Source organism: Mesoplodon densirostris, chromosome 7 (genome assembly GCF_025265405.1).
Source record: "Mesoplodon densirostris isolate mMesDen1 chromosome 7, mMesDen1 primary haplotype, whole genome shotgun sequence".
Lineage (NCBI taxonomy): Eukaryota > Metazoa > Chordata > Mammalia > Artiodactyla > Ziphiidae > Mesoplodon > Mesoplodon densirostris.
In genome coordinates, this window is record NC_082667.1 from 10,834,292 (window position 1) to 10,853,180 (window position 18,889).

The 18,889-nt window shown below is 49.4% G+C and overlaps 1 protein-coding gene across 1 annotated transcript; it reads right to left on the minus strand.

The window, feature by feature from the left end:
* Positions 1-2,008: 2,008 nt before the first annotated feature.
* Positions 2,009-10,667, minus strand: LOC132492918 (pepsin A-like). The gene is made up of 9 exons (XM_060102729.1): positions 10,612-10,667; positions 10,013-10,172; positions 7,912-8,029; positions 7,327-7,445; positions 6,428-6,627; positions 4,751-4,867; positions 3,455-3,599; positions 3,263-3,361; positions 2,009-2,158 (listed from the first exon to the last, which is right to left on the minus strand). Exons 1-9 carry the CDS (start codon positions 10,665-10,667, stop codon positions 2,009-2,011), a joined length of 1,164 nt encoding a protein of 387 aa, XP_059958712.1.
* Positions 10,668-18,889: the final 8,222 nt, after the last annotated feature.

Sequence of the window (18,889 nt, forward strand, 5' to 3'; positions counted from 1 at the left end):
TAAAAAATTATCTTGAGGGAATTCCCTGGAGGTCCAGTGGTTAGGACTCCATGCTTTCACTGCTGAGGGCACAGGTTCGATCCCTTGTCGGGGAACTAAGATCCCCCAAGCTGCGCGGTGCAGTCAAACAAAAAAAATTTTTTTTGAATTCATCACTCAGTCAGCAAATATCTATTGAGCACCTCCAATGTGCCAGGCCCTGCTCTTGCTGCTGGGGCTTCAACAGTTAAAGGATCACAGTCTCTGCCTTGGTGGATCTGACACAAACACTCCCACTGAGGCATCATCTCCAGCTGTGCCCAGTGCCATAAAGGAAAGGAGGGCCACCCCATGAGAGGGCGGTCAGGGAGGGCTTCACAGGGAAGTGATGTGTAAGCTGACACTTGCAGGATGCTGGGAGTTCGCAGGTCAAGAAGAAGGGAACAGCAAGCAAAGGGAACAGTGTGTGCAAAGGCCTGGAGGTGGGGAAGAACTTGGGTATTTGTGGAGGTGGGCGAAGGCCAGGGAGGTGGGAGCTCAGGGTAAGAGGGATTAAGGTGACACAGGGAAGGTCCATGGGGACCAGAGCATGCAGGGCCTTGAAGCCACACCAAAGATATAATGTCTTATTCCAAGTGCAATTGCAGAGCATTAATGAAAGGTTTGAAGCAAGGGAGGGTTGTGATCAAATTTATGTTTTGAAAAGATTGCGCAGCTAGATAGGGTCTAAGTGACATTGGGAAGACCTGGGGCATGGGGTAGGAAGAGCTCACCTCACCCTTCCTTGAGCCTAATAGCTTGTATTTATGTGACAAATTACAAATTGGGGGATGATGTGACAAGAGTTCCTAAAGCCATCTTGTTCTGGGCACCCGGAAGTCAGTCCGCCTCAGCAGGGAGGCCCAGCTCCAGCGCTCAGGCCGGTATCTCCAGCGGACAGCCTGGAACCCAGCAGAAGCAGGCGCTATGGGAATTTTTCCCACGTGCACGCCGAGGAGCACAGGGCTGGAATAGGTTGACCAGCAGAAGAGGAACTGAGATCAAGCTGAACTGAGTCAAAGTGAAACAGATCGCTTTGCGGCAGGAGTTCTCAGAGCCTTTGATTGGGAACTGTGCCTTGTGAACCTTGACGAAGGGCCTAGAATGTAGCCTGTTCCATACTTATTTTGAAACTTTTTCATTGAACATTTTGCTACCAAAACCCATTCTGAGAAATGCTGCTCTAGATATTTCCTGGCTGACTTTCTAGGGCAGGTTTGCTAACGGCATGTCAGCTCCCTCTCTCAACCTCTCCTTGGGGAATGGAAAACCATCCTCTTTCAATCACCAGTGGGGAAATGGATCAGCTTGGTGTCTTGCACCCAGAGTTTTGAGGGGCTCCCAAGGGTTAGTCTGCATCAACCAGCTCATCACAGAACAGCCTGGTAGATTTTGGGGTGTCAGCTTCTCTCACCACTCTGGCCCACGTCTCACGATCATTACTGCCCTGCCTGCCCTACTTAGGAAGTCACCATCGGTGGGCACCTCTCCTTAATCTTTTTCCTTTTCTCCTTCTCTCTTCTTGGCTTTGGGAAAAATAAGAAGTTACTCCCTCAACCAAGAACTCAGGTGCTCTCTTCTATGAGGAGGCAACGGGCCTGGCATTTCTGGTCCCCAGCTCTTTATATGATGCTCCCAGCTGGCCCAACCGAGGCCCATTCATCTTCCCGGCTCTGTTACAAAGAGTGTGCTGCCACTGTCACTGTGTTTGGTGCTGTCCAAATGGATGTGGTCCGTTCTGTCCCCATGCCCTGGCATGCGGACCCCAGTGATGTAAAGGGGAACACTGACAAAGAGACGCAACCCCATAAAGTATTTTCCAGGAGGTTATGATTTATTCTACGTCATTGGTGTGACAGGGAACAGGGCCAAGATTCCACCTCCACAATCCCAGAGGAAGAACAATCAGGAGAATTATCTACATCCAAGAACAAACAGGGACAGAAACTAGGGCGGGATCTTCCTGGGACGTGGCTGGAAAGACTCGGGCTCAGGCCACAGGAGCCAGGCCGATCTGGTTGTTGGCCCTGTCAAAGACGGTGTAGTACTGGCGGATGAAGATGTCACCCAAGATCCAGAGCTCTCCGGTGAAGGTGGGGATGTTCGAGCCCTGGAATCCGCTGGTGCAGCTTCCCTCGCTCTGGAGGAAAGGAGAATAAAACTGGAGCTGGGACACACACCCAGCAGTGACAGGCGCTGGGGCGTGAGCATCCAGGGCCATGGTCCCCTGCCAGGCACGTGCGGGGAGGAGCTTCCTGGCTCACGCCTGGGGACTTGACTCTTCCTGGCCTGGGATCTGCCTGTATGAGCGGCTTACTGCACTCTTGGTTTCCAGGGATTACCAGACATTATCCAGTGTTTCTGGCAGATGCATACACCCTGACGTCAGCATCGCAGCTAAGGGCTTTGGGGAGAACTCAGCTGCCGGGAAGGATTTTGGAAGCCCTGGTGACACAGCCTTTTCTCATTATTCTGATCCTGACCAGTGGCAAACCGGATCAGCTGTTAGTCCTTTTCATTCACTAAGTCACTGGGCCAGCAACCTTGGCTGTGTTTTAGAATCACCTGCGGAGCTTTGACCCCCTGCGCCCCACCTCCCACCACGGCTCAGGCCCCACTGCCTCCTAATTAACCAGCATCCCTTGGCGGGGGGGGGGCCTGGGCCTCGCTACTTCTTGCTGAATAACATCGACCCACTGGGCAAAACTAGTTTTCCATCCGGCATTGTAATCGAAGGCAGAATTTTCCTGTGGCTCATCTGACTAAAGATTTTTATTTGGTAGAGACAGTAGGAGCATCATAAGCCCTTACCCTATGGAAGCTGTGATTTCTATTTGCCCAACCCTTCGTAGCTTTGATGTGGCCAATCTCGCGAGATTACCCTAACCACACCCTGAGCGTGGGGAAAGCTCTAGCTTTTAGATGAGGAAACTGAGGCTAAGGAAGGTTGTAACTTGCTCAGTATCTACGGGCTAGTAAATGAGACCCAGAGCTTGGACTCTGGTGTCCAACTAAAAATCCTCTTTTCACGCCATCAGCCCTTGCCTTGCTTTTTCCCCCTGGGGGTGTTGCATCCCAATTCTCATTCATGCATTTATTTTTGAAGTGTTCTTTTTCTCCGGAGGCCATCCGGAGCAGATGTTAGCTCCAGCTTGTGGACGTGCACTTGCCCTTGTGCCAAGGGGGAGTATGTGGCCACATTCTGTGCAGGCACATCTAGGTGGAAGGCTCAGAGCCCGCTTACCTGCAGGATGTAGGCCGTGGGGGGAACAGGGTACTGGACACCATTGATTGTGAAGACGATGTCAGGCAGGTTCTTGATGGAGGAGCAGCTGATCACCATCTGGAAAGAGTGAGGATTAGAAAGGCTTTCATCCCTCCTGTGTGGCAGATCCACCATCTGGGTCTAGAACAGGGCAGTCAGGGCTGGACTTACACCGCCATAGGGACCCTCGCTGGCTCCAATGTAGCTCTGGATGTTGGCAACGGCATCGGTTGGGCCGACCAGCAGAGAGGTACCGGTGTCAACGATGGCCTGGCAGCCATTGCTGCAAGCGATGGGCTCTCCGTACATGGTGATGCTGAGGATGAGATGCAAGTCAGGGTCCCCGGAGCCCCCAGGGGGTACGTCTCCCAAGGAGGAACCAGGTGACCCTGGAGGGTCCCTCTTCCCCATCCATTGGCCAATGCATAAAATTTCAGCTTCTCTCATTCACACACTCATTCATTCTATGCATTCATGTATTCTACAAATATTTACTGAGTGCCTACTCTGTGTTAGGCACAGGAGATGCAAAGCCAAACAAGATGGGTGCACGGTTTCTGGCTGCAGGGAGCTTCCACCCTGGCTGGAAAGATAAGTTGAGTGGGCTGAGCAGAGCATATGGCAAGGGAACAGGAACACAAGCCAGGATGAGGGCGGCGGTGTGGAGCAACCCGGGAAGGCTTCTCAGGGAAGCAGACGCCCAGAGGTTGCTAGGGAGGGGAGAAGTTGGAGGAGGACATCACAGGTAGAGGGGACACAGGGTGGGGAGTGATGGAGACACTGGAGTGGTGGCCAGGTAAGTCCAGCCCTGACTGCCCTGTTCTAGACCCAAGGGGAGCAGGGGCGGGAGTTCGAGGAACTGATGGGATGTTAGCATGGCTGGGGCAGACGGAGGGTGACCAGCGTGTCCCAGTTTGCCTAGGACTGTCTTGGTTTTAGTACCGAAAGACTGGCATCCCAAGAAACTGCTCACTCCTGGGCAAACCTGGGCAATGGGTCACCCTAGCAGGCCAGCTGGGGGCAGAACAGCCAGAGGATGAGGCTGCCTGGGGGCAGACAGGATTTGAAGGGGAAAGTGGGAGGAAATGGTTTGAAACAACTTCTCTGCCGTTTTGCCCTGATCCTAGTCCAAAAGTGACAGGCCCCCTAAAGGCCGAGATGTATGGACTGGCGGGGGGGGGGTGTCCTCCCCTCTCCCCAGGGATGCTGGTAGATTGTCCTTGCTCAGAAGGGAAGTGGCTGTCTCATCCTTGCAGAGTGTCTGGGGGTTCCTGACAGCGCTCTTCCTCCTGTGATGTGCCCTTGTCAGGGTCTCTCTGGCTCGGCCAACTTCCGCCTTCTCCTGGAGCACGTTTCCCTGTGCTGCCTGTTCCAGGGGGATCCTGGAATTCTTAGTTAACTATGAGTCTGTAAAGAAATGGGGTCTGGGGCCCATGCCAGGATATCGCCCATCCATGGTGACCTCACCTGTCCACGGTGATCTGCCAATAACCCTCAAAAGTAACAGGCACCCAGTTCAGGGTTCCCGTGTAGTAAGAAGAATCGATGCCACCAAACTGCACCACGCTGCCGCTCTCGTCATCACTATGGAAAGTGGAGGGGAAAAGGCAGGAATTCATTTGTTCATTAATTCATTCACGCATTCAACTGAACATATAGACTGTGGGCATTCTAAGAGCTACTCTTGATCGGGCTCTTGCCGATGCCAGGAGCCTTGCAGAGTGTGTGACCCGCAGGGCTTCCTGTAATCCTTACACCAAGATCCATGCCATAGTCACTATTGTTATTATTATTTCTATTTTACAGCGAGGAGACTGAGGCTCAGAGAGGTGAGGCAATGTGCCCTAGGTCACACAGCCAGGGTTAAACCCAAAACCAAGATTAAAACCCAGGTCTTTCTGGTTCTGAAGTGTTGTGTGGTTTCCACCAAATACTCTCTCTCATTGCTGTGGGGACCTCAAGAGAAATGAATGAATGACAGTGTCTGCTCTTAAGGCCTTGATAGTGTAGTTCATGGTTTGCCAACGTCTGGAGGTGTTTTTGATTGCCATGATTGGGTGGGGGGTCGGGGAAGCCCCTGGCGTCTAGTAGGTAGCGGCTGGGGAGGCTGCCAGACATCCCAGGACAGCCCCCAACAGCAAGGAGTCATCTGGTCCAAAAAGGTCAATAGTGCTGAGATTGAGAAACTCTGTTCTAGTCGGCCCCATGTGAAATATCTAAGTGCCCATAAAAGCAGATTACGTTTAAGAGCTGAACCTTGAATATTAAGTGGCCAAGAGGAAAAAAGGATAAAAGGGCCCTCCTGCTGTAAACTGCAGGAGTCCTGGTTACTGGAATATTCATTGTCTAAATCTCTGCCGTTTTCGGTTAGATAGGGAAACACATGTAGAGGACAGTAAGAAATTAATCACTGAAGAACTGGAAACGGACAGAACATGACCCCAACTCACCTAACCCCACCCTGCCTTCCCTGTAAACATCGGACAGCACCTGGGACACAACGAGATGATAGCAGAACAGTCAATAACTAAAGGGAAGCACATCGATGGTGACATCGATGGTGACATCGATGGTGACAATTCGCTTCCAAAGAGAAGGATGTGAAGGATGTCAGAGGAAAGTTGAGTGTCTTGGGAAAGTCGAGGACACACCCTCAGATATTCTGGCGCAAACTTCTACTCAGCCAAAATCAAGACTTTGTTATTCCTTATTCTTAGAATTAACTCATAGTCACACCTGGAACCTAGATTTTGTTAACTAATGAAAGAAACTTGCTTTCCTCATTGAAAAGTCTCACTGTTCAAGATGTAAGTCCCAATCAAATCTTCTTTTCATTTTTTGCTATGGACTTTTGGCCCCAATTTTAAGTGGATTCACTTTAAATGGTGGTCTTCAGGAGAGCAAATGGCTAATGAGATTTGACTTGTGGGAGGCAAGGTGACAAAGACTCTCGCTAGTAAAATAAGACGAATGAAGATGGTTCATCAGAGAGGAATTTGGCACCATTCTCTCCAAAGATATACCTTAGAGAGCCTTAGACATTGACCTTTCCAATCCCCGGCTTGCCAAGGCTCTCTCCAGCCCACCCAGCCTTCGACAGCCCCCTGCTGGACCAGGTGACCGCAACTTCCTTGCCTAACTTACTTGCTCAGGTAGACGGAGAAGAGGTCTTGGGAAACCAGACCCTGGTTCCATATGTTGTCAAAGACAGGGGTGGCCCCGGAGGAGGAGATGCTGGGGTAGGCCAGACCCAGGATGCCGTCGAAGGGAGCGTAGTACAGGAAGGAGCCGGGTTCTGTCTCACTCAGGCCAAAGATCTGGTTGGTGTCAGAGATGCCTGCAACCTGGGTGGGGAAACCAAGATGTGCATCATCAGCTTGTGCCGGCTGAGCACTGCGGGGTGCCAGCCCCGGGCTCAGAGCATCCCTGGTTCATTTCGTGTAGGACTTGGCTTCCGGGGCATCAGGCTGGGAGGAGAGGAGAGGGATTATCCCTGGGAATGCTTGTTATTCCACTGGAGGTGACAGTCGAGGCTGATCTCCAGATGGGCACCGTCTGCAACTTGGTGTGAGAATTTGCTGCGGAACAGATGGTCACCGTGTGTTTGTGTTTCTGAAGATCGGATGCAAAGCAGACCCCAGGCAAATCAGAGCCCTTGACCCCTGCTGTGCCCTGGAAAATGGGGGTGCTTGTGGAGATTTTGTGACTCGAGGGGGCTGTGGGTTGGGGGGAGGAGGAAGAAGAGGAAGTGCTAGAAGAGAACTGAGGCATTTTCTCCCTTCTCGCTGCTCCCTCCATAGCATTCAACTTGGGTGACTCTGAGGTTGGCTTCTGGCTCCAGGCACCCACCCCCTTACCACTGCTGCTCCTCCGCTAGAAATGTCTGTGGCGTCTCTGCTACTTTCCGCATGCCCCAATCAGGTTACTTTTTGGATCACTGAGACCCGTATTGCTTGAATGAACTGGTTCGGGGGTCCGTGTGCTGTCCCTGGAAGCTGGCCCCGGGGCCGGGCAGGATGAGGTGCTGGCCAGCGGGGGCTCACCTTGACTGTGTCGTATCCAAGGATGCCTGTCATGCTGCCGGTGCCGTAGGCGATGGAGACCGTCTGGCTGGTGCCCTTGAAAGTGGAGGACTTCTGAGGGTTGAAGCGCTTGTGGTTGGCTGTGAGGGCAAGAAGAGACATTGTCAAACTTCAAAAGCTGAGCCAGAGACACGGGCTGGGGACGTCTTCCTCGGTGGGTGCCTTGGTTCTGGGCGGGGCTTTGGAGGAGAAAGTTAACTCATCTGGCTAACCGTCTCACTGACTGAAGGCCCTCCTGAGGACCCCCCGGGTTAACGCCGAGTGGAGCAGGCCCACAGCTGCCCATGGTGACGTGCAGCTTCACACTCTCTCTGCCATTGGACTGAAATTTCTGAGGGCTGGAACCACGTGTGATTCACCCCTTCACCTCCCAGGGCACCTAAGCCTAGTGCTTGGCACATAGTAAGCGCTCAGTGAATGCCTGTTGAGTGGATCCCTGAGTGACTCCAGCAGGCTTGAAATCGGACCTGTTTGAGGCCCCTGAGTGTTCAGGGCTCCTAGGTGACTTGGTGCTGGGGGCCCAGAGAGGGCAGGGGGGGCACTCACTGCAGGCAGAACTGGTGCAGTAGGTGGAGGGCACCCACAGGTTGGAGGAGCCGGTGTCAAAGATGACGGTGAAGTCCTGGGGGGGGGTTCCGATGCTGATGGTGCCGAAGTACTCCAACTGCCAGGGTGGGGACAGCATAGCTCAGTGACTGGGGACTCCACAGCATGGCCTCCCCGGGGACTGTCTCTGGGTCATCTCGGCCACCTCCCGCCTTCCCCTTCACTGACCTCCTTGCCTTTGTCTCTCTCTCCAGTGTATCCATCCTTTAAGGCCCAGCCTGGTCTCCCCTCCTCCTTGAAGCCTTCCCCTATTGCTCTCCTGTCACCCACTGACTCTTCTCTCCCAAGCCTCGTTAACACCCCGTGATCATCTGCTGTCCCCTCTTGAGGGTCTTAGTGTCTTGAGTGCCTTGAGGGTCTTAGTCTTGCCATCCTAGAGAACGTACACTCCCGGACAGGAGTGGAACCTTACAGCACCCAGCCGAGTAAATGCTTAAGCGCTTTTTCATTAAGTTGTTGAAGGGGAGATAAACAAGTCACCCACCTAAAGGCGGAGACCCCTTGAGATATCTTATTCCTAAATCTAGGTGCGTACAATGGGTTTCAGGAAAGGGTGTCCTCAGTCCTTTTCTTCTTAGTGGCAACAGTGTCTCCCTGGCTAGCTCTGTCCCGGCCACGCTGATGTGGCTCTTCTTTGAAGACCAGCTCATTCCCATCCCAGGGCCTTTGCACTTGCTATGCCTTGTGCTAGGAAAATGTTTATCCTAGATCTTCTCATCAGTCCTTCTGTGCTCTAGTCAAATGTCACCTGCGCCGAGAGGCCCTCCCTGACTACTATATCTAAATTCGCCCCTGCCCCCTTCTTCTTCCCCTTACTCTAATTAATTAATTATTCTTTGTGGCACGTGTCATTACCTGGAATTATCTTACATTCTTATTTGTTTATCTCTTATTTGGCTTCCCCTCTAGAATATAAGCTCCAGGATCTTTGCTCAGTCACCATTGTTTCCCCAGCTCCTGGCAGAGAGCCTCTGACACAGGGAAGGCGCTTCATAAATATTTGTTAAGTGAACAGAGGGGCAACTTTATCAAGCTTTGAACAAGCTCTTACCAAGGGCCAGGCCCTGTGCTAAGCACTCCACAAACAAACAAATAAACAAAAAAAACCCCCAAACCTACATTATTGCATGAATTACTTGAAACAGGCCTCTGATGGTAGATAGTAATGGTTCTGTCTTGCAGACAAGGAAGCTGAGTCTCACTCAGAGAACTTAGATGACTTGCCCAAGGTCCCATGGCTCAGAAGCTTTAGACCCTAGATTTGCTCCAGGTCTGGCAAATTTCACAGGCTAAGCTCTTAACGAGAGGCAGCGTTGCTTCCTAACCTTGACCTTCACACGGGGGACACACTATCTACTGAAGGGATTTGCATCCCAAACAGAAGAGTCAAAGTAATCTTCCTGAAATTCCCTAGTTAAAATGATGCGGTGGCAGTTAGGAGGCAGACCCTTATCCCAGACTCTGGTCTGGCTCCACCCACTGACCCCCGCAGACCTCGCTTTGAAAATGGACACTGGCTTCCTTTCCTCAAATACACTCTGCTCCCCAGTGTCACAGGGTCTAATGCAAGTTGTCCCACTCTCTGGGACCCTCTCCTGTCCTCTTGGAACCCCCGCTGTCTCTTCATTGCTCCAGAGAGGTGTCCCTGCCCACCACCTGCACCACACTCAGTGAATCATGTTCACTGCATGGCCTCAGCCTGCTTGTACTTGTTATGCTTTGTGAGGCTCTCCTACTAGACTGTGGGCTCCCTGAGGTTCATTCACTGCTGCTTCTCTGGGCCCAGCACAGTGCCTGACACATAGAAGGTGCTCCACCCATGTAAGCACTGGATGAATGAATGAATGAATGAATGAACGAGAGCAACAACTCTGTGAGTTTTCCTGCCCTCCCTGGGCCTCTGAGGTCCAGGGAGCAGATCCCTGGGTTACTGCTGCCTGGGGGCTTGGAGCGCTGGCCCATCTTCCCAGACCCCTGGGACCCCCTTCTCTCCACTGGGCCAAGTCCTCGGAGCCGACCCCCTGCCTGCCCACGCACTCACATCCATGAAGTTCTGAAGGGGCTGGTCGGACATCGAGGTGGTGGCCTCCGAGAGAAAGTACTTGCTGCCTATGTTGTACTGGTGATTCTTCAGAAAGTCCTTCAGCTTGCCATGCTCGATCAGGTTCTGCCTCAAGGACTTCTTTTTGATGAGCGGGACCCTGTGGCGGAGCATTTGCAAACAGATGGTTTGGAGGAAGAAGAAGAATTAGCCAAGGGGCCTGCTCATGGGGTGCCATGGAAGGCCTGGAAGGAAAAGAAAGCTGGCTCAAGAGCTCAAGAAGGAAGTCGAGAGGGGAGTTGCTCCCATTTTGGGCACAGGAATGCAGAGAGGGTACGTGGTTGCCCAAAGTCACCCGGCCCAGTGCTGGAGCTGCGGACCCAGCCCGGGCTGGACTGGAGGGTCTAGGCTGTTGACCACGACTGCCGTGTTGTGTCCCCAGATGAGCAGAGAAAGGAGGCTTGGGACGGTTGAAGAGAGAGGAGGAAGGGAAGAGGGAAGAGGAGAAATACGGGAGGAAAGAAAGGCAGTGGGAAGAGCAGCAAAGGGAAATATCTCCTGGGAAGCTGCTCGTCGTGCAGTTCGTCCCCCAGACTCACTTGTAGGTGGTGCACTCGGAGAGCGCTATCAAGGTAAGGAGAAGCAGCCACTTCATGGTTCTTCCTGGCTCCCGAGACTCCAGAGAAGGGAAGATGGGAAACGGTACAGCAGCAGGAAGGAGCCGCTCCTTATATGCAGCCCGAGTCCTCAGGCATGGCCTTATCAGCCGCTAAACGTCACGCTTTACCCTCACCCCAAACAGAAAGTTTCCTGATAAGATTGTCCCTGCCCTGAGCCAGTTCTGAGAAGTTTCCAGTTGAGTAGCTTTCCACTGTAACCACATCCTGGGTTGGGATGGCCCTGCAGAAAGCAAGCGGCAAAGTGGCGACTTATTTCTTAAATAATAGAATGCATCCAAACTTGACAAGTTGAATATTTTGACGAAATTGGTCCAAAGTGCACTTAACATGGAACACATGTCAAAGGAGCTCCAGGCACCCGGATTTGCCCTGATGGGACAGACAGCTGGGATTCTCGGAGAGCAGTAGTCCTTTCAGTGATAGGCCGTGTCCCTGGAGCTGCTTTTCTCACGCACGTTCATAGGTCCGTAGTTTGGGACTCAGGACACATTTCCCCATGGAAATGTTGTTATATGGGGATGCTGGTTGTCTAACTAGCCTGTGGGCCTTATTTTGCTCTTGCTTCTCATGGCTATTGGGCTGAGTCTTGGGAAAGTGGTGTGTACAGTACAGAGGAAGGGGATGGAGTGGAGAGGGAGTGGAAGAATGCTTCTTTTCCTGGAGGAAGCAAACTTGAAACAGGCCGAGTTCGTCTTTGAAATCTGTTCCCCTCACTTTCTGCACCCCCTTTCTTCCTACTGCTCCTCTCCTACCCTCTCAGTTACTCAAAGCCTCCACCTTTGAGACCCCATCTGGGTCTGACTCCCAGGTGCTCCGTGCTTAAAACTTGGCTGAATCAGCTGCAGTGAGCAAAGCAATCTGGGAAAATTCATACTAGGGTGTGAATGACTTAGAAAAGTTCTCTCCCTCTCTCTCTCTTTTTTTTTTTTTTGGCTGTGCCACATGGCATGTGGGATCTTAGTTCCCTGACCAGGGATCGAACCCATCCCTCCTGCTTTCCAACCCAATGGATTCTTCCCTTTGTGGGGTTTATTCAGTGGACCAAGTGGAGTGAGAACTTCTATTCAGGAATTGTGGCAGAGGCGGGTATGCAGGAGGGAGGTCGCCAGTAGGTGGTGAGACCTGTCTGCGGATTTTGTTCTGAGATCATATTCCCTGGGCCACCCCTGGTTTTTCCAACATTGGGAAGCACAGAATCTATAAAAGCTCCAAATCTCCCCCAGTGCTTCTGGATGAGTACGGAGGGGTGGGGAGTGTGGATCAAGTTTGGGACCAGTGGTGTTTAGTACAAAGCATATTTGCATTTCAAACTCACCCGTTAAGACAACTTTGTGCCTCAAATGCGGGTCCTTGACCCGTGTTTTCCATTTTCACATCTTTTGATGCCTGCTTTCTCTCTGCTCTCTCTTCCTCCCCCTCGAGCATTTCTTCTTTGATCTATGCTAGCACCTTTGGGTGGATCTCAGCCCTTCTGTGGAGGAGCTGATGGTCCTAAAGATGCCTGCCTAGGTCCTGGGAGCAGCAGATGGAAAACCTGGCTCAAGGGACCCTCCTGGAGGGTGAAGGGAGGGGCATGTGCTGGGGGCTCTCCGGGGCCTTCAAAGGTACATGGTGTCTCACGTTGGGCACTGGGTACATGGGTGCTCATCATGATTCTTTACACTTTATATATATGTTATGTATATATGAAATTGTTCATGATACTTTAAAAAAAATAAGGAGGATCTGCATACTTTCCAACTTAGAAATGGAGGCAACTGAGGTTGGGTGGAGTAGGGTGAGGCAAGGAACCCTCAGGACTGAGGTGTGGGGCATGAACCATGAAGAACATTACGTGTGTTTTATTCATCTTTCATCTCCCTCAGTGAGTTATATGGTGTGTCAACATAGTGTGTTTTTCTTGTTTGTTTTTGTTTTTTTTGCGGTACACGGGCCTCTCACTGTTGTGGCCTCTCCCATTGCGGAGCACAGGCTCCGGACGCGCAGGCTCAACAGCCATGGCTCATGGGCCTAGCCGCTCTGCAGTATGTGGGATCTTCCCGGATCGGGGCACGAACCCGTGTCCCCTGCATCGGCAGGCGGACTCTCAACTGCTGCGCCACCAGGGAAGCCTCAACATAGTGTTTTAATGTAAACTCGGCTTAGTTAAGAGCAATTTGGGAACGTGCTCAGAGTAGGGTCATGATTTTGTAATTGGCAGTTTCTGCCGTTTGCCAGCCATTGTAGTAACTGACACAGAACAACATCGTTCACGTGTTTCTCTTCCCTGGCAGTGAGGGGAGACAGGGGAGCTTAGATTCACTGACCACTACTCTTAGCTGATTGTGGTAAGTGACGTTATTATCCCCATTTTACAGATGAGGAAACTGAGGGCCAGAGAAGTTGCACCACTTGCCTGAGGTGACATCAGTAAGAAGTGGTTGAACGGGGGCTTGAATCCAGGTCTCTGTCACTCCCTGTGCCTGCTCCCTTATGTACCCATGGACTGAGATGTACTGGAGGCTGTGGAAGAATCTCAGGAAGAGCCCTGGCTCCAGGTTCTGAGTTTGAATCCCAGCACTGCTTCTGAATAGCTGCAAGACCTGAGACTGGTGATCCAGTCTCTGAGAGACTCAGTTTTCTCATCAGTAAAAGGGAGATAAATAGTACCATCAATTCCATGGAATTGTTGTGAGGATTAAATACAGAGCACTCACCAGCCATACACATACAGCGGCTAAAATGAAGAGTACTGATGAGGATGCTGAGCAAGTAGAACTTTTCTCTACTGCAGGTGGGAAGGCGAGGTGGTACGGCCACTGGGGGGAACAGTTTAGCAGTTTCTTTTTTTTAATATTTTTATTTTTTATGGGGCTTCCCTGGTGGCACAGTGGTTGAGAGTCCGCCTGCCGATGCAGGGGACACGGGTTCGTGCCCCGGTCTGGGAGGATCCCACATGCCGCGGAGCAGCTGGGCCCGTGAGCCATGGCCGCTGAGCCTGCGCGTCCGGAGCCTGTGCTCCGCAACGGGAGAGGCCACAGCAGTGAAAGGCCTGCGTACCGCAAAAAAAAAAAAAAAAAAATATATATATATATATTTTTAAGTTTTATTTATTTATTTATTTATTTTCTTTTTAGCAGTTTCTTATAAAGTCAACATGTACCTACCATTTGGCCCACAAACTCCCCCTCCTTGGTATTTACTGAAAAGAAATGAAAAACATATGTCCCCACAAAGACCTGGACCCAAATGTTTATAACAGCTTTTTTCATAATTGCCCCAAACTGGAAACACCTTGATGTCCTTCAGCTGGTCCCTGGATAAGTGAACAGTGTATAGCCAACGATGGAGGACCATCAGCCATAGAAACAGATGAACTACGGGATGAATCTCATGGGTGTTATGCTGCGTGAAAGAGGCCGGATGTAAAGACTACATTTGTAGGATTCTATTTATAGGCCATTCTGGAAAAGGCAGAATAATGGGAACAGAAAACAGGTCAGTGGCTTCTAGGGGCTGGGGTCAGAGTAGGAGACTGACTACAAGGGGGGATGGGGGAACTTTGTGGGGGGATAAAACTAGTCTATCTCTAGATTGAACACCTGAAGAGGTAAATTTCACTCGGTGACAATAGCCCAGACACACCTGACTTTACAGCAGGTGAAGCGCTCAGCCACTGATGGCCACACAGTAGAAGTGAAGGCAAAATTGTGTACTAGGCTCTGCCCAAGGCTGTGGAGGCCTTGGAGGGAACACATTGGATTCATTTCAAGTAAAATGATGTCATCCGACCAAAGGAAATGAAAAAGAAAAGAACCACCAGTCATCATCCCTGCTTTCATTTTGGTCCTTTGAGCCAGGAGTAAAATCTGTCCACGCTCCGTGTCTTATGGCAGGGGTGGCAAGGTTGGCAGGCTGAGGCGAAGCTCCAAGGAGCTGGGTGGGGACTGTGAACATTTCTCAGACCCCTGGGTGCTGGGCCATCCAGATGAGCTCTTTCATTCTATCCAGGTGGTAAGGGTGGGGTGACCAGAGTCCATCTAGGAGGGATGCTCCCCTGGGCATCCTGGAGCTGGCTTGCAGTGCTTGGAGCCCAAGATTAGGCATCAGTTTGTGGGGAACTGCTTGTCTATGGGACCCACAAGGGAATTTTGGATAGAGGAGAAATACGTTTGGGAAGCAGACTCCCAAGCAGACTCCTCAGGCAGTAACCTGCAGGACACATGCACACATTCATTCAACATGTATTTATTTTGTATCTGCTCTGTTCTGGGTATGCATGTTCTAGTTGCTGGGGGTGCATCCACGAGGAAGATGGAACTAGGCCATGCCTTCGAGGAGTCTGTGGTCAGGTCAGGAGAGGACAGAGAGGGAGGCCCCTTTCCTTTCCACCTGGAGAGGCCTTTGGATCACACTAACGGGAAGCCCTAATGGGACTGGTGAAGATACTGAAGTTTGGGGAAAACTTCATAAGTGGGAGGCTGACACACTTGATGTCACCAATTCCCAATATATGGTAGACTCTATGATGGACCCCAATTATCCTCACCTCCTGGTATTCATGCCTCTTGTAATCCCCTCCCCTTGAACGTATGCAAGACCTATGACTTGCTTCTCATCAATAAGATATGGCAAAGCGGACGGGGTGTCACTTTTGTGATTACATTATGTGAGATTGTTACTTGGGTCTTGCGAGCAGATGCTTTGTGTAGACTTTCTCCCTTGCTGGCTCTGAATAAGCAAGCTGCCCATGAGGAGGCCCACATGGCAAGGAACGGAGGGTGACCTCCAGCCTCTAGCCAGCAAGGAACTGACGGCCCCAGTCTGACAACCCCCAAGAAACTGAATCCTGCCAATGACCCTGTGAGCCTAGGAGATGACCTTCTCCATTCGAGCTTCAGATGAGACCACATCCCTGGCCGACACCTTGACTGCAGCCTTATCAGAGGCCCTGAAACAGAGGACCCAGCCAAACAAGGCCTGGATTCCTGACTCACAAAGACACTGAGATAATAAATGTGAGTTGGATTCCTGACCCACAAAAATGCTGAGATAATAAATGTGAGGTGTTTTAAGTTGCTAAGTTTGTGTTAATTTGTCACCAGCAATGGAAAGCTAATACAGGGCTAAAAACCTCCTAGAAAACTCCACAAAGATCCACCTGGCTGCCTCATGCTTTTCTCCATTTGGGGGCCATTTCAGTGTTCTGCAAGGTAGTTTTCTGCTCAGGCAATACAAGTGACCTGAGAAGGAGGGAGTTGACATCATTGGTCTGCTTATCTGCAAACCCCCATCAATACAACCAGGACTGCATTTCTGTGGCTCTTCATGCTTTTCTGAGTGCTTTGAGATACATGGTCTTTTGAAAACTTATTATTCCTGCATTATCCCCATTGACACAGTTCAGAAGAGTTAAGTGATCAGTGCAGGTTCACATAACTAAGTAGTGACACAGGCAGGACTAGAACCCAGGTCTTAGAAGGCTCTGGTCTTGGGAGGCTCTTGTCCTGGGCCGGGCTCTGTAGCCACACACATCCACCTGGTTTCTGTCCATTGGTTAGAGTGTACAATGAACATTCTGTGATGGCTGCTGCGCATCACAGCCCAGGGGCACTCAGAGAAGCCATCCTATCCAGTCCCCAGAGGAACTCTTGGGAGGGAAGGTGGAATCCTGACTCTAGGACTGAGCATTCTTCATGAAGTCAGATGTCAGCCAGGGCCGGTCCGTGACTGCCAGCAGGGAAACCACGTAATCTCATTGTGCCAGACTGGCTTGGCAGAACGATTAGATAGCAACATTTACTTTGCCATTAGCCTTACCTGGCACTTGGCTGTGAGGGGCCTTGGGAACTGCACTGCTAATGCATGGTACCCCCTGCCAAAGGCACAGGTGTTCAGAAATGTTCCGTGAACATATCAAATCAAGCAATGGAAGGAAATCTAAAGAAGTGAATCATGGCAAGGCTGGCATGGAATATTAAGCATGATAAGTGTTACTGAGCCGGTCTGAGAGGCCTTGGGATGGCTGGTCGCCTGGGAGCTTTCAATCAGGGTCTCACCCCAGGCACGTGGTCATCCAACAATACAGAGAACATTTTTCCACTCCCCAGTCCCAGATCTGTGGAGTTTCTCCAGGTTTTAAAAATTAAAATTTTAATTAAGAACATTTTGGGGCCCAGTTATTGCAAATAATGTATGTTCATTGCAGATATTTATAGGTTAATAAAAAGTTTTAAATGACTCAACTCCACTACCCAGAGCTATCCACCATTAATGTTGTAAATGAATGTATTTACTTACTTACAAAAATGAGGCCATACAATACCGTATACATTGTTTTACAACCTGATATTTATTTATTTATATTCCAGTTTTATTGAGATGTAATGGGCATACAGCCCTGTGTAAGTCTAAGGTGTACAGCATAATGATTTGACTTACATACATCATTAAATGATGACCACCATACGTTTAATGAACATCCATCTTCTCATATAGATAGAAAATTCAAGAAATGGAAAAAAATTTTTTTTCTTGTGATGAGAACTCTTGGGATTTACTCTCTTAGCAGCTTTCATATGTAACATACAGCAGTGCTAATTAAATCTATCAAGTTGTACATTGCATCCTTAGTACTTATTTATCTTATAACTGGAAGTTTGTACCTTTTGAGGGCCTTCATCCAAGTCTCCCTTCCCCTAATCCCACCTCTGGTAACCACAAATCTGATCTCTTTTTCTATGAGTTTGTTTCTTTGTTTTTGAAGTATAGTTGATCTACAGCACTATGTTATTTCCTGTTACACGTGGTGCTTTGGTATTTCTATACATTTCAAAATGCTCAGCACCATAAGTCTGGTTACAATATGTCACCATACAAATATATAATTATTGACTGTATTTCCCGCACTGTACATTTCACACCTGTGACTCATTTATTTTGTAACTGGAAGTTTGTACCTCTTAATCTCTTTCACCTATATCTTTCCTTCTCCCACCCTGCTCCTGTCTGGCGACTACCTGTTTGTTCTCTGTACCTATGACTCTACTTCTGTTTTGTTATGTTTGTTCATTTGTTTCATTTTTTAGATTCCACATATAAATGAAATCATATAATATTTGTCTCTCTCTGTTTCACTTATTTCACTAAGCATAATATCCTCTAGGTCTGTCCATGTTGTTGCAAATGGCAAGATTTCCTTCTTTTTTATATGGAGTAATATTCCATTGTATGTGTGTGTGTGTGTGTGTATATATATATATACATATATATTGCAAATATATATATATGTCACATCTTCTTTATCCATTCATCTATTGATGGGCCCTTAGGTTGCTTCCATATCTTGGTGATTGTAAATAATGCTGAAGTGAACATAGGGGTGCATATATTTACTAATTTCTTAAGTTCAAATGCATTTTAACAACCATGCATTTTACTCCCCACCACACGTCTACTGTTTTTGACATCATATTTTACATTTTTGTTTTGTGTATCCCTTAATTACGTATTGCAGCTATAGATGATTTTATTACTTTTGTCTTTTAACCTTCCTACTGGTTTTAAATGTGATTGATTTACTACCTTTACTGTATAATTGCCTTTACCAATGAGATTTTTCCTTGTGTAATGTTCATGTTTCTAGTTGTGGCCTTTTCTTTTTCGCTTAGAGAAGTCCCTTTAACATTTCTTGTAAAGCTGGTTGGGTGGTGCTGAACTCTCTTAGCTCTTGCTTGTCTGTAAAACTTTTGATCTCTCCATCAAATCTGAATGAAAGCCTTGCCAAGTAGAGTATTCTTGGTTGTAGGTTTTCCCCTTTCATCACTTTAAATATATCATACCACTCCCTTCTGCCGCAGAGTTTCTGCTGAAATCTCAGCTGATAGCCTTATGGGAGTTCCCTTGTATGTTAAATTGTTGCTTTTCCTTTGCTGCTTTTAATATTCTCTCTTTATCTTCAAGCTTTGCCATTTTAATTACAGTGTGTATTGGTGTGGTCCTCTTTGGGTTGATTCTGTTTGGGACTCTGTGCTTCCTGGACTTGGATGACTGTTTCCTTTGCCAGGTTAAGGAAGTTTTCAGCTATTATGCCGTTTTTTTTTTTTTTTTTAATTTGTTTTGTTTTTTTTGTCTGCGTTGGGTCTTCGGCGCTGTGCACAGGCTTCATCTAGTTGCAGCAAGCGGGGGCTACTCTTCGTTGTGGTGTGTGGGCTTCTCA

Bases quoted from the DNA above. Each gene is read 5' to 3' on its own strand.
- LOC132492918 (XM_060102729.1), bottom strand. From the start codon at position 10,667: ATGAAGTGGCTGCTTCTCCTTACCTTGATAGCGCTCTCCGAGTGCACC. The intron at 8,030-10,012 runs GTGAGTGCGTGG...CCACCCTGGCAG, and splicing joins CCCTTCAGAACTTCATGGAT to TTGGAGTACTTCGGCACCAT. The intron at 4,868-6,427 runs GTAAGTTAGGCA...CACTTTCCATAG, and splicing joins TTCTCCGTCTACCTGAGCAA to TGATGACGAGAGCGGCAGCG.